Source organism: Haliotis asinina, chromosome 9 (assembly GCF_037392515.1).
Source record: "Haliotis asinina isolate JCU_RB_2024 chromosome 9, JCU_Hal_asi_v2, whole genome shotgun sequence".
Taxonomy (NCBI): Eukaryota; Metazoa; Mollusca; class Gastropoda; order Lepetellida; family Haliotidae; genus Haliotis; species Haliotis asinina.
Genome location: NC_090288.1, coordinates 7,423,649 through 7,439,872, shown reverse-complemented (window position 1 = coordinate 7,439,872; position 16,224 = coordinate 7,423,649). Strand labels below are relative to the sequence as shown.

Sequence of the window (16,224 nt, the reverse complement as noted above, 5' to 3'; positions counted from 1 at the left end):
TGTGCGTTACCCGGTAACGACCATTTGGAAAATAGCATTCGGTTTTGTTCGGGTACAAACCTTTACGAGGTGAAAGTTCATAATGTATGTGCAAATGTCTACTTTCGTGATTTGATAAGCTATGTTCTGATTGGTCAATCTCAAAGGTTACCTGACGTGACCTCATAGTAGGTTTTGTTAGACTCTGTAGTGGAGGTGTAACAAAAAGTACTGAGACAAGTTTACTCCGACTGCTAAGATATGAAAACAGCGATTTCCAATTGCATGGTTATCTGTTGTTGACGTTGGTTCAGCAGCTCCACATGCTCTCATCAAAGCCATTCAGGGCATTTACACACTGTCTGCATCATTATAGAGATGCTACACATCTATCTATCTATCATTCAGTTTTTATAGACACCACGATGGCAGTGTGGGTTACGTCACAGAATTTGTGTGCCTGACTCTGAAGGCAATGCTCTGAATCATTGGAGGGACTCAGGCTTCACAACTCCAAATTTGTTCAACCAATATCCTTGCAATCATTAATGGATCATTTCCAGATTGGAATAATCACTTGTTTGTTTACAGGACAGGTACACATCTTGTATTTTTTGTCAAGAATATTCATTATTCAGTGTTGTTCAGCAGACGTTGGGAGTCATGGTCGCCATTCTTTGGCTTGAAATTACACTTTTTAAAGTACTGAGATGTAACTGAGCTGGTCAAGTCTTGATTATCTAAAATAATTATACTAATACAACTTATCACTATATCTCTCCTATAGATATAAAAGGTGATCCCAAAATTAGAAAACAATACATTCAAATGTGTTCAAGTTATTGACAACTGAAATTCCATCACGTCTAAAATATGTCAATTGATGTGTCTCTTCAAAACTAAATATATTGGAATGCAGCTTTCGACTGCATTTTCCCTTCAAACAGAGATGTAATTTTCTGAATAAAATTGATATTTATACTTATCCTGATTCATGCTTATTATGCTTGTCTCCTCCATGTATGTGAAGATAGTGAAACACGTGAAACCCCTTGAAGTTCAGTTCTAATTGAAGCAGAAGTATAATACACTCACCCACTGGAAGCCTCCCTTTCCTGCCATTACGGTCACATGGCCATCCATCCACTATTTTCGCAAAGAGGGAGGAGATAAGTGTAATAAGCATGAGTCAGGATAACAGTCTTCCAATTTTGAAAACAATGCCACCAATGCCTTTTCATGTTTCTGGTTGAAATTTGTAAATCACTGTAATTCTTTTGAAAAACCTGTAATCCAGTTTGCACGGCACCTCTCCACTCACCTGTCTGCGGTTTGCCGTCGTACCTGTACTCATCTATCTGACCACACACTGCAATACGGCCAAACTGCTTAATGTTGAACATCACAGTGCTGGAAAACTCACCCCCAACCTGCAACAATCACATGACGCTGCTCTCTCTTTGAGTCAACTAGTTATTCTGTTATTTGTATCAAGTCATCATTTTTATCCCGTGGCATGTAATGCGGGGGTATACAGTTGACGCCTAGTCCGTCTGTCCGTAATCAATTTTTTTCTGGAGCATAACTCAAAAACTGTTCAATATTTTTAGACCAAAATTGATAGATATAATAATCTGAACATAGGGTTGTACCTCACACAAGCCACATGGCTAATTTACAAGACAACAAGAACCCCCCCATTAAGAACTGTAGGAGAGTTATTGTGTGATGTGTCATGCCTCCAAATACAGACATGGAAAGAAATTATTACCAGATTGTAACCTAACTGGATACACTGGGCAGTGTTTGCCCTTAACCCTGAAAAGATGCAGGTTCTAAGGATCCAGAGCCATAAAACGTGTGTAGAGCCAGTATTTTATCTACAACATAAGTAATTCCCAGCAAAAGAACACTGACAAACTGAATTAAATAGTTTGATTTAACTCAATATTGGGGATGAAAATACTATAAGGACATGCAGAAAACAAAAGCAGTTCGTCCAAGTGTTTTTCAGTCCGCTTCAGGCCTACGGACAGACGTTAATTTCGAACAGTGACCCTGGGTTTTTGTGGAGATGGTGGTTAAATAGCTGGATTCTGGATATTTATAATGTGTTACTGTAAAAGGTGCTTTAGCTTTCAAACCATAACTGAACTGATAGTACTAGGGAAGATGGGAATAACAGATGAGATCCGTGCCCCAACACACCAGAGTTATGTACCTTGGCGTTGTAAAGCGTTAGGGAGTGTCAAACTTAAAAGTTTCATTTGAGTGAGTTAGTTTAACTCCACATTAAGCAATATTCTAGCCACAGCACGGCAGGGAACATCAGAAATGGACTTAACTCATTGTACCCTTGTAGGGAATCGAACCTAGGTCTTCGGCGAGACGAGCAAACACTTGAACTATTAGGCTACCTCACTGCCCGATAGCTTCATGTGTCCCTGAACAACATCAATGGTCTTGACCATGTATCTGATAATCACTAACTATTACAGTCGATCAGCAGGAAATCATGTGACTTCGGCTACTCACGTTGTCGAAGTAACAATCCACCCCTTCAGGAGCTGCTTCCTTGATGCTGTCCTGCAGCTTTGTCTCCTTATAGTTAAACACTGCATCAAACCCAAGTTCATCTTTCAGCCAATCACATTTCTCCTTGGTTCCTGCATAGCCAATCACTTTACAGCCCTACAATGCAGATGATGCTTCATTACTTTAAATGTTGTGACTGTTGACACATTGCTGCAAAATGTTGATGCAACATGAAATTTTACATCACATTTTAGTGACACAAATATGACACAGTTTGTCGGTTGTTTCTATGAAGGAATGTTCTGTTACACCAGTCGATGCATATTTCTTTCACAACAACTTGCTATCAATCAAGTTTGGGCAGTTTTAATAAGTGACAGGAAGCACATGCAATGAACCACAAGATTTGGCCATGATGATGTCCCATTCCTCAACCAGCATAGTGCAGGAGTAAGCAAGTATTGAACATCTTAGCATTGTGACTATTGTCAGTTTATGTTGAAGCGTGAACAATATTAGCATTTCAAATATCATAAGCCAATGTTTAAGCATTGTTAAAATCTAAATATTTTAGATATTTAAATACTTACCTTACCATAGACCTATAGCATATTACCTCAAGCTTCGCTTAGTAGGAGATCTGACGGAGTTGAATTGCTATTCAATCTTGAAGGGCTACCTCGCAATCGACGACTGTCATGATACAGACGTATCTGGATCTCCCCACTGCGCATGCACCCAGACTCCACGAGAACTTCACTTTTACTTCTCAGTCCGAAGAGTCCGTAGTGGGGAGGAGCATCCAGCGTTGAGAGGGACTGAACACCCTATGGTAAGGTAAGTATTTGAATACCTAAAATATTCAGATTTTAACAAATTTTTCACCTACCTTACCACAGGCCTACAGCGTATGGATACAACAGACAGGACGGTGGTGCAGGACTCCAGAGGACTGTCAGCGTCTTAAGATCCCACGTATGCCTCGGGGCAGCCGGACCACTACTGATTCACTGTACGTCGGTCTGCCGCAACAATCTCTCGTGATGGTCACTGGAACCAGAATCAGAGTAGTAAGTCACATACTAACCACCGGAGGGTTACGGTACATTTTCTTTTGTAAGTACAAGACCCATATAGACCAAGGTAAATAAGATCGCACCTTATAGGGCGGATGGTCCGAAAGACTGCAGCCCCTCCATATCTTCCACCGCAAGTCCCACAAATACTGTAGAGGACCACCAGAAGCATCAAGCCATAATGTCAGGAACTGTACATATCCTAAGCAGGGCCATAGTCAAGGCTAATGCCCGAATCTCATGCAGGTTGTTAGATGACGGGTGTGGAAGATTCTGTGCGTCATAAGTCCCAATAGTACTGCCCCTGAGCTTCCTCGAGCACCGCAAATAACGTAAAAACTCTGCCAGGAACTGGGGTGATGCTAACAGCGGGTCTTGTGACTTTTGGGCACAGAACTTCTCAAATGTAGCCCACTGGTCATTATAGTGTGATCGGGTGGAAGCTCTGTGTACCTAGGCAATGATCTTCGCTACTTGAGATGAATACCCCTTGGCCCTCAAAGTCCTTTGCAAATGGTCCATGCACATAGATGAAACCGCGTTGGGTCCGGGTGCAGTGTCCGACTGTGGGGATGGCGCAGCAACTGATCCCACTCTGGAAGCCGGAACAGATCTCTTTCTGCGAGACGTCACAATTCTGGGAACCACATCCTCGCTGGCCACCAGACCAAAAGCAGACTGATCCTCCCTGTGAGCTTCAGTTTCGCCACTAGCGCTGGTACTAATACTGGCGGCGGGAAGGCATACGCATCCAGTCCTTCCCAAGACATCAACAGAGAGTTGACCACCCACACTACCAGGTCTGGTATTGGAGACACGTACACTGGAAGCTGAGCGTTGAGCTTTGTGGCAAATAGGTCTATCAGCAGTCTAGGCGGAACATCTGATCCAGTAGGGACTTGACCTGGTTGTTCCCTGTCTCAGAATCAGCCATACCACCGTCACGTCCGAGACAATTAGCAGGTTAGAGTGGCGTAGCATCGACGCCCAGTGGCTTACAGCTAGAATCACTGCTTCCAGCTCAAGATTGTTGATGTGCCAGTTTGCTTCTGCGTCGGACCAAAGCCCCGAGGCTGTCTGATCATTTAGGTGCGCACCACAACCCTGGAGTGACGTGTCGACAAATAGTTCGTGGTCCGGCACAAACTTGGTCAAACAAACTCCTTCGCAGACGTTCGACTCAATCATCCACCAGCGTAGGTATTGATGCAGATGTACTGGAAGCAACAGGCACGTCGTAACATCTTCTGGATATATGTACGGGAGGAGGTACCTCTGTAACGGACATAGCATCAGGCACCTCCTGTGTGTTAAGTCCTGCACTGTCATCAGTAGGCCCAATACAGACTGCCACCCTCTGAGAAGCAACGGCTCTGACAGTCCCCTAGCTATGAACCGGGAAATCTTCTCCCATCAGTCATACTGTGTCTGGAACAGGCCCCCGATAAACACCAATTCCTGATGCAAGATGCAACTGCGACTTTTCCTGGTTGATTATCCACCCTAACTGCTCTAGGAGACAGATGGCAAAGTCTAGCTGTCTGCGTAACAACTGAGGTTCGAACTGGTTGAGCAGGCAATCGTCTATGTATAGGTCGAACTCTATCTGCCCGAAATGAAGAAACTGACTGATGGCCGTTGTGATTCTGGTCAATAGCCAGAAATGCCAATGTGGAAATACCAAATGGCAGGACTCACCACTGGTAATGTCGATCCTCAAATACAAACATCAGAAACATCCTGAGCTCCATCAAGTAATGGTCGTTGAACGCTGTCCGGACATGTCCTAACAGGTCATGTAGCATTTTGCCTTGCCATAGGAATAGCGACGACAGGTGTTCCTATTGGGACTTGTTAGGCTCCCTTAAATCCACAGCCGCCGCTGAAGTAGCTGATGCTAGCGCTGAGACAGGCTTTAGGACGCGCCACAGCTCCGTGTCAATGGCCAACACAGCCCTGGAGTCTGCAAAAGTCAAGACTATGCACCTTGTAGTCCTGCTTCTTCGACGCTCTGATCGTAGCATTCAATGACAGCTTTGCAAAGTCTTCATTCAGTGAAGATATGGCGTCAGCCACCATGGGATGTGGTGGGATCATCAGTTCTGGTTCCATCCTGATAGCCCTAGCGCTATCTACCCCTGACGCCGGGGAGGGTCAATCAGGGAGCCTATCAGCTATCTAGTCATACATTGCAGACAATGGCAGGTACGATCCCTCTTCCTCCTCATAGTTGGGGGAGAAGTATTGCTTTTCGTCAGTATTCAAAGAAATGGTCGACTTGCGCTCCGGCGCCTGCTTTCTGTGCGCCAACTGTTTGGCACGAGGAAGAGATGCTGACCAGGACTGCGAACCCAACTCCCTCTTCTGCGGTGGAGGGATCTGCCCCAGCAATCCGGTGAACTGGACAGCGAACGGCGATGCAGACATACACTGGACGAACTGCTCCGAGGACTTCTGGACCTTGACCTCCTGATGCCCAATCGTCCTGTTCTCACTCTATCACTGATAAAAGCAGTAGCGCCCTACTGCGCTCCAAACGCCAGTGCGTCTGACCCTGACGCGGCGCCGGTAATCGGATGCACTCCTCTCTTGGCATCGCCCCTGTAACGTCCAGGATCAGCAGAGGAGCCCTTGTCGGAGGTGTTCTTGAGATACGCCTGGCGTCATCGATGGGGCAGGTACAAGTAGCACTCTCAAAATCCGTCGGTATCGGTATCGGTATCGGCATCGGCATCGGCATCGACGTTGGAATCAGCATCAGCATCGGAAGCATTGTAAGATTCTGTCTCAGTGTCGGCTCCACCTGAGCAGAAGTATCCAACACTGTACCAGGTGTCTGCATCCCCGGCGTACTGGGAAGAGATACTCTCAATCCAGAAGAGGATGCAGGAGAAAGTGACATTTTTTTCGTAATTTCTGTGTCTTCCTTTTCCTCACCACTGCCAAAAATGCACTCCCGAAAACACTGTACAGCGCTGCAGAAGGGTGCAGGATACTTTAGCACAGTCTGGACAATACGGGTGTGGGTCCTTGCCAGACTTCAGGCCCTCACTAGCCTCACAGAAATGACGTGTTATGCACAACTACTGTAATAAACCGAAATAAGAATGTGATAACAAGAATAACAGGAAAATACCCCTTACCACGTAATGGACTGCTCCACTCACACGTGCAGCAGCCTGCTTGCAATAGACAAGTGAAATAGTTGCCTCTTTGAAAAGGAACAGCAAAATTTAGACTAAATACAGCGCTAAGTAATACAAAGCTTAGATGCAGTGGACATAACTATCAACAGAAACAATCCGCTGACAAATGAAACTGATCCGGTAAAAAATACGGAAGCACAACGAAAATAGGAGACACGCTACCATGTCTCTTACGAGGTAGCCGACAAGTGTACAATAACAAAAATATACGTTATAATCGACACAAAGACTGAAAAATATACATACCACACACTAAGAACCTGAAAGGAATCAGTGCAAAAGCGTAGTACTGTCAAACTTTATTAGCTGGAACAATAAATCTAGCAACCCAAACAGGTCTCAATCAGACGACGCTTGAAGAAAAAGTGAAGTTCTCATGGAACCTGCACGCGTGTGCAGTGGGGAGATACAGATACTTCCGTATCATGGCAGTTGTCGATTGCGAGGTAGCCATTCAAGATTGAATAGCAATTCAACTCCGTCAGATCTTCTACTAAACAAAGCTTGAGGTAATATGCTATAGACCTATGGTAAGGTAAGTAAAAAATTAGCCCTTACAACAAACTTAATAATAAATAATAATAACAGTCCATTTATCATGCACATTACTCCATGCACAATGCATGCACAATGCATGCACAAGGTGCCCAATAAATCTGATCATTATTACCCTGATTTAAACCAAGCTGCCTATTATGTGCTAGAAGGTGGGTGATTACATGACTTATTCTAGGGGGTACTCATCTTCTGCTGGGTGAACAGAGGCAATTTTGAACAAACTCACTTGCCTAAGGTGAGACTACATATGCGTTATGCACTTCGTTGTGGGGCAGGACTGAAGTCCGAGAAACTATCGGGAGTCAAGCTGCGAAACACAGTAACCCATCCAAGGATTGTCCGAGCTCGATGGTGCTTAACTTCAACTGATTCGTGACCTGAGCTTTGCACACAGGACCACATACCACCACAACTTAGCACTTTGATTAATTTTGCCCTGTGTTAAAGGAGTTACAATCAACCGTGTGAAATGATGTTTGCTTGTCAACTACACCAAAACCATGTGATCTTGTAGCCATGATCACAGTCCACCATGAATTTAAGAAGTGGCATGGGTGCTGATGTTATATTGTGAGTTTTACAATGTAATCAGGATTCTACGAGTTGCCACAAATGAATAAACATTAAAGTGCTTCATTCTTGTCCACCTTTATTTTTGCCATCTGTCCGACAAGGCTGCCAACAGCCCCTGCAGCAGCATTCACCAGGACAGTCTCCCCCTGCACCGGCTTCAAGATTTCCTCCACCCCAAAGTAGGCAGTCATGCTGGGGACACATAAGGCAGTGAGTGAGTACATATGAACATGCATCAGATATAATTATGAAATATGTGCTTCTATTTTATACTATCACATATCATTATAATGGTCTGCATGAATCATATATCCTAAGGAGGTCACATTCTGCTGCTCATTGTAGTGCACAAGAATTTACTTCACAATTAATGATAAGGGAGATTTCAAAACATTCTTTTGTGCTTTGATAAAGTCCAGATAATCCCCTTACCCAATATCACACTTTGAGTATGTCCAGCAAAAAGCCCTGACCAGTATCAAATTTTGAGCATATCCAGATAAACCCCTGCCCAATATCAAACTTCGAGTAAGTCCAGATAAAACTCTGCCCAATATAAAACGTTGAGCTAGTCCAGATAAAACTCTGCCCAATATAAAATGTTGAGCAAGTCCAGATAAAACTCTGCCCAATATAAAACGTTGAGCAAGTCCAGATAAAACTCTGCCCAATATAAAACGTTGAGCAAGTCCAGACAAAAATTCTGCCCAATATCAGGTCACACAATTCAACATAAGTCCCAGGATCATCAACCCTTCAATAAACACACAGACATGGTGACAGTCAGATATTACCCTGGCATTCCAACAGCTCCAAGGGCAAGGGATGCTGGGAGTTCTCCAAGGGGAGGTAACTGTTCCAGGATGGATGTATTGGACACAATGGTATGTGAGCGCCAGCCAAGTCTGGCCAGAACCATCATCCCTACTGGGAAACTGTCACTCTTACTGGCGGTCACTCTGGAAATAACATCACACTGCCTTAACTTAAATTATCAGTATGCCAGATTGTTATTAATTATAAATCAAATCCAAATAACACCAAGCTGTACATGAAATTCAAATCAGGGATTGGGAAAAGCAGCGGCCATGGGCCACTTTGCACATTAGAATGAAAAATGGCCCATTAAAATTTGGAAGTTTACTATTGATAAAAGGGCAGTAGCTCATTCAAAACCCATTGTCAAACTTCTCTTTCCCCATCCCTGTCAAATTATAAAAAAAGACTAGAACAACTTATTATGAAAGATAAACATTTACAATCGTATTCTGTAACAAAATGGATACAGGGCGTAGAAGTATGACATATACAAATATGTCAGATCTATGAATGCCTATTCAGCTTGAATATTTATTCATGCCCACCAAGTATTAACAAGAGTGAGTGAGTGAGTTTAGTTTCATGCTGCACTCAGCAATATTCCAGCCATATGGTGGCAATTTTGTAAATAATCAAGTCTGGACAACACAATCCACTGAACAACAGCACGAGCATCGATCTACACAAGGACAAGCGCTAACTAAGTCACTTAGTCTGACCATCTGATCTCATTAGTCACCTTTTACAACAAACAGTCACCTTTCATAGCAAGCATGGGTTGCTAAAGGCCTGTTCTACCCCGGACCTTCATGGGTGGTATGAACAAGAGCTATGAACATTTCAAATATGTACCCCTGAAATGCCAATAAGCCTAGCCCCACCAAACCAGTGGTTGATGACAAGAGCACTGATACACCATCACAGAATGAATCACGTTAATCATTGTGACCACCAAATCATCACAGCTTGTCAACTGTATAAATGTTGGTTTACATTCCCAAATACACAAATGCTTGTGTGTATTTGACATTAACATCCCCCTAAATTTCGAAGTTTCTTGATTTGTACAGCTATTGCTGGACATATAACTTAGAAACTCAGAGCCTAACTAGAGATTCACTGCAACGGGCATGTGCTTATTTTAATCACTGTCAACAGTGGGTTATAATTGGTCTTCAGAAACCCATGCTTGTTGTAAGAGGCAACAAATGGTGGTGGTCAGGCTTGTTGACTTGGCTGACACATATGATTGTATCCAAACCGCGTAGATTAATACTCTTGATGTTGATCACTAGATTGTTTGTTCCAGACTTGGTTCTTCACAGACTGCCGCTATATTGCTGGAATATTGGTGCATTGCACTGAACAACAAACAACAAAGAAGTGAGTGAGTAACCAATGATGTGTGTCAACCAAGTCAGTGAGCCTGGCCACCCAATCCTGTGTGTCCCCTCTTATGACAAGCATAGTCGTGTTTTATGGCAAGCCTGGGTTGCTGAAGGCTTATTCTTCCCCGGACCATCATGGGTCTCCACAAATCAAGTGTCCACCTACCTGGCCACTTGCTCTCCCTGCATCACGTCTCCGACGGCAACCTTGAACAACCTGTAACACATGGACAAGTCTTGGTCAAACTTGCAAGGAAATGAGATTCAACATTTTATGTATTTTATGCAAGAGAGTTGGTATACATCTCATCCACATGCTATATTGGCATGAAAAGGCAGGACGATGATTTTAGTTATCATTTAAATCATTCTTCAAAATATTTCTGATTGGAACAGTAATATTTAGTGTCATGAGTTTAAAAGGCACTGACTGAGGACTAGCTTTAGAGGCAGCAAAGTAAATGATGTCAATAGACTGTCACGTCACTGAAAACAATGACATTATCGCTGTCTGCAGTGCATTGTGATCTGTTTTAATTTCACACGAGTTCATTGTAGCAATACCTCTCTTGGCTTCATACCATCGAGGAGTCTTGGGGTAGCCCAGTGTTTAAAGGGTACGCTCGTTAAGCAGAAGATCAGGGTCAATTCCCAACACATGATTAAAAAAAGCAGTGTGTAAATTCCATTTCTAATGTCCCCTGCTGTGACATTGCTGGAATATTGCTTAAAGCTGACTTGGCTGATACGTCATCGGTTCCCAATTGCACGGATCGATGCTCATGCTTTTAGCACTGGATTGTCAGTAAGACTCGCTGACTTGGGTAACACATGTCATCGTGTCCCTAGCAATTGCACAGAATCCATTAGATTGATGCTCATGCTGTTGATCAGTAGAATGCCTGGTCCAGGCTCGATTACTTACATAACCGCCACATACAATGTAGCTGGAATATTGTCGAGTACCGCGTAAAACTAAACTCACTCACACAAGCAGTGTGAAGTCCATGTTTAGATGATAGAGATCATGTTTAGATGATAAAGATCATGTTTAGATGATAAAGATCATGTTTAGATGATAAAGTGTGAACGATCATGAGGTGTATGACAAAGCATTTAATCTAAGATCATTTGTAAAACATAACACACACATGTGAACACTTCAATGGAATTTGAGAATATAACTGTAGTGGTGTATAAGGTTACACATACCTCATGTAGGGATCTACAGACAGGAAGACTGCTTCACACAGAACCTCTGCAACATAGTTTAAGAGAGACATAAAACATCTATGTACCAGTTATGTTTGTGTTGCTATATGCAAGATTTTCTGATCTCATAATAACTAATATGTCATTATCTCGATGTCAATAACTAATGTGTCACTATCTTGATGTCATGATCACTAATGGGCCACTATCTCAATGTCATAATCAGCAATACGTCACTATCTCTATATCCTTAGATAGATGAGGCAGTGTACATCTAATAGTTAAAGGGGCACTGATGCGGAGCAATTTCCATGGACTGGTGTAAACTTTTGTTATTGTTTTTCTCCTGTGAATATCCGGATGATATCCCAGAATTCGTGACTGGTTTGTGACCTCTGCCGCGCAGTCCGTATGCGCTCTTGATAGTTTAATTATAGACAGATCAACTGAGGTGAAGTCATTTTTACTTCATTACAAATGTATTATGAAAACAAATGAAACACTTTGAAGGTGAATCATCTGCCAGTGGTAGAAATGGTAAAAAAAACTATTAGGACGGGAAAATATCGAAGCCAATGTACGTCTTTATATTTTGTCTCATAACCCTAATTAGTTTATTGTCATATTTGTATGATTTTGAAAATTAATGAAAGAACAAACAATCTGCTTATACTCATAGTAAATTTCTAACATAACAGCAACATTTATACATTGTACAGATTGCCAATGTGGATCCTATTTCACACACATACGCAATCTAGTGTGTGTTTTCCGTCATATAGATTCTGCTGAATGCTACAACAAATAAATTAAAACAAAATGCAAATAATGAATGTAAAACAGACTAATTTAATAGCAACGATGTCAGGCTACTACCTTGTTCAGGAATGTATCCATCAGTATCCACATAAAAGAAATCATATTCCATTCATCTGCAGCTGGTAAATAATCCTTCTCTGTGTCGGGTGTCTTGCAACTGTCTAATTTACGAAAAAGTAACACATCGTTTCACGTCTTTCGTTGGTGAAAACCTGATAGCCCTCTCACTGGTCACCCAAGATAGCACACCTGGCAACTGATTGTATGATGTCCGCTATTCTAAGTAATTTAGTTAACCAATAATGAGCAATCAATCAATCAACGCAAGGGTGGTTAATTCTTTGAAGGGAGGATTTTGTTTTTACACTCGCCCTTTACGACAGGGTGTAGTCATCTACACATACTGCCTTTTGACAAATCCGCTAGAAGATAACAGTAATTAATCAATCAGTGTGATATCGGTTAATCCTTTGATCAATGTTTGTTTTTGTAACTCAGCTGATAAACCCTCTTGCATCACTTACATGCACATATTACATAACATACAATACATTTGCCATTACAGACCTTAATTTATAATGTTGAGTATTTACTCCAGACAGGAGAAATGCCAAATGGGAACCTTTGTTGAGTAACTTGAGTGGTGTTACTACTAATTATACCTGTTATAAATTCATTAATTGACCATCCAGAGAATGATGACAAATAACACCTGTAGGTTTACACCATCAAACGCCAGTTACAGCAAGGAAGATGTGTCGCATGCAGCTTGAAAACACTTAGGGGCCGAAACTGTTTTAAGGACACCAACGGAATTTCGTTACATAAGGAATATATACAGGCATTTGCTGTGTACTTGGGTAAATAGCTGAAATAAGGGGGTTTTTTAACGTAAGAAAATTTTCAGATTTCTCTACCAAAGGCAAAGTCATCGGGTTTTTTTTGTTTACAAATTCAAATAAATCAACTGTGTGTTTTTATTATCATAAATAATAAACCATTGCAGCTACCATAGCTACCAAAATTTACGTATGATATTTCCTATCACAGCTGAACCAACACTCAAAACTACCTAAATATAAAGCTTTGCAATGTTTCGGACTGAAACAAATCGCTTGCTACGTGCCTGTAGACATCATATTTTCATGTAACATGATTAAATATAGAGGTTAAAATCACAGAAATAAGATCAAATTGGATCAGTAACTATGCCATCCCAGCATCCGAAAAAACCTACACTGCTGGGATATTTTGTTACGATCAGACAAGGAATACCATGGATATTTTTAAATAATGGCATATGATGTGCATCCGGCCTCCTGACTGTTTAGGTGAATAAATTCTGCTAATATTGACAGGAGCCCAGTTCCTTTGTCCGTCACGGTCGAAGGAGCGGGCGCTGACCAATTTGCAGTTTGGTTTCGTAATTAGGTTTCGTAATTTCGTAACATTCGCTCCGCATCAGTGCCCCTTTAAAGCATCTGCCTGTCTCACCAAAGACCTGGTTTCGATTCCCAACATTGGTACAATGTCTGCAGCAGGTGTCCTCCACCATGATATTGCTGCAATATTGCCAAAAGCAGTATAAAACCATACTCATCCATCACTCAAACTAACTTGTATTACCATGATATCTTGTCTGTCACTAACGCTGACAGCATTATAACTTGTGTATCTTAAACGTGTGGCATGTCTCAGACATGTAGACAGACAGGTGTCCCTACACAGTAATAAAAACTGTGGCAAAACCCATGAACATTTGATCTTCCAATATATAACTGGACCAATACTATGTGCAAGGTACTTAATTCCAGATCACCTGCGAAACTACTGCCTTCACCAATGCAACAAGATGTCTCAAGTGCCTTAGGGCACACCATTCATGTCCACAAACACCTATACATATTTCAGTGCCATATTTCATGCCTGTTAAAAGCTCTAGAAAAATGAATCTGCTTTCCCACAAGGTAACATATCACAATGGAACTTAGATGCATTTCCACAAAATTATTAAAACAGAACGACCTACTCTAGGTAGCTTCATAAGAAAGTCATACACAATATGGAAAAAGTGTTGGACATTGATAGTTTTGACTGAAAATTTTTGTCATTAAATAACTTCATCATATTTTGTATATGACTGCATTAGTCAAGAAATGAAAAGGTGTACAATCACTCAACACTAGAGCTGTGACAATATATTGTAGCATCGATAATCCTTGATACATTAATAAATGTACTGATATTTTTTTCTGCATCGTGATACGTATCGTTGACCTTATAATTGTAAATTTTCATCAGAAACCGAAGGTTATGTCAAAATTTACACTAATACCTGATATGAAAATATATGTTTTCAAAAGTAAATAACTAAAGATAGCATATCGTGATGTGCATCAAATCATATTGTACCGTATCGTTCCAAGATGTCGCGATACATAACGTATCATGAATTTTCTGTATCGTCACACCTCTACTTAACACCGACTTATACATTATGACTGTGATGGTCTTGGGGGTAAAATCTGGTGGGCCTGTTCTTGAAAGTGTCCCAGCTAAGACAGATCTTTACTAGTTAAGACAGGAGTTGGGACATCCTACCGTTACAATAAGACCCATTCTCAAAATGATCCTATACCTGTCCTAATTTGAGCCACTGATCCTGGCTAGGACATTGAGCTCTTCAAGAGGTGAGACAGAAAACCTTCATTAAGTTGGGGATTCACCTAAATATTACCCATGATTCACTGCAAAATAATCGCATATATTAGGGCAACTACAGTCTTGTTTACAAAATAAACGCTAGGACTAGAAATCAAAGTAACAAGTTTGAAAGTGGAGACATTCAGCTTTTGATGGACTTACTTTAAAGTTTTTGAATTGTTCGAAGGCTTATACATGTCAAATTAGCAATTTCGTAGCTTGATTGACCATGTTGATTCAACTCAACAATTAGATTTCTTTGGTCAGGTGTCAATTCTCGGTTGATTGGTGGCATGACAGCAGACGACAAAAACATAAACAACACAAGGGAGGTAATTGCCTATTATAGGTGTAACACATATTTTGTGTCCTGTGAAATTTGTACCCCAAATTGCATTACAATTGGTGGCTTATCAGCATGGTGAAACACTTTCAAAGTCAATTAACCTACTGCTCGAAACACAGGTAACACAATATGATTTGCGAACATATGCCTTTTGGACACTGACTGTATAAAGGTGGTGCGTTTCTAATGTTGTTCAGTATGATCACGAGAGAGCTAAATGCATGGTAAGGTGGTCAGACACAGTGATTTGTTTGATTGCATGTGTCATTCTATCCTAACATATATACTAATCAGTACATCACATAAAAATCAGATCACATCCCACAAATGTGATCACATTAAACACGCGCACGCGTGCATGCACATACACGGGTGACATGGATGAAACGGTCTATACCTCCATCTTGTAATGTGTCAGGAATGTTTTCCGTCACCAGCTGCAGGTTTGATGTTTGTGGCTGACCGTCATATTCGTGGGCATAAACCCATTTCCTTGCTTGCACCATTCTGACACTTTGCAATATCTATGCCTCTTGACACAGATTCAAGTCACGTTCACGGCGTTGATTAGTTGTGCGCCGGTGTAAAATTGAAATCATATCCGCGTTGAAAATGTACCCGTCGAGAACACTGAATTATTACCCTGACTCACTTTCCAACGCCAGGGTTTTTTCAGCAGTGAATAATCACCCGACTACTTTTGAAAATTAACACGGGCCACCTATTGAGAAGATACCTTCGCTGAATAATGACACATCGGTGTAGTTATATGGTCTCTGGTATATGTAGTGTAGAAACAGCGAGCGTCATTTGTCACACAAGGTATCCTATCAACACGGGACCCGGGTTAATGTTCAGCAGCAGCCGGGTGATTATTCAATGTTGAAACAAGACCCCTGACGTTGGAAGGTGAGTCCTGGTATTAAATCAATGTTGACAAAAGTACCTGGTGGGTTCCTTTTCAATGTGGGTAAATTTTCAACCTTACACCGGCAAGCCATGCCGCCTTT

The 16,224-nt window shown here is 41.6% G+C and overlaps 1 protein-coding gene across 2 annotated transcripts in view; it reads right to left on the bottom strand.

The window, feature by feature from the left end:
- The window catches only part of LOC137295678 (prostaglandin reductase 1-like), an 18,993-nt gene extending 2,769 nt beyond the window's left edge, over positions 1–16,224 (bottom strand). For both annotated transcript variants that reach the window (XR_010957591.1, XM_067827155.1), the window contains exons 1-7: positions 15,612–16,224; positions 11,347–11,392; positions 10,301–10,351; positions 8,722–8,886; positions 8,002–8,119; positions 2,515–2,670; positions 1,301–1,409 (exon numbers count right to left, since the gene is read on the bottom strand). Coding sequence is in view for 1 of the 2 variants with exons in the window: in XM_067827155.1 (XP_067683256.1) it covers positions 1,301–1,409; positions 2,515–2,670; positions 8,002–8,119; positions 8,722–8,886; positions 10,301–10,351; positions 11,347–11,392; positions 15,612–15,720 (754 nt within the window). In the remaining variant the exon portion in view is untranslated. The remainder of the gene's footprint in view (positions 1–1,300; positions 1,410–2,514; positions 2,671–8,001; positions 8,120–8,721; positions 8,887–10,300; positions 10,352–11,346; positions 11,393–15,611) is intronic.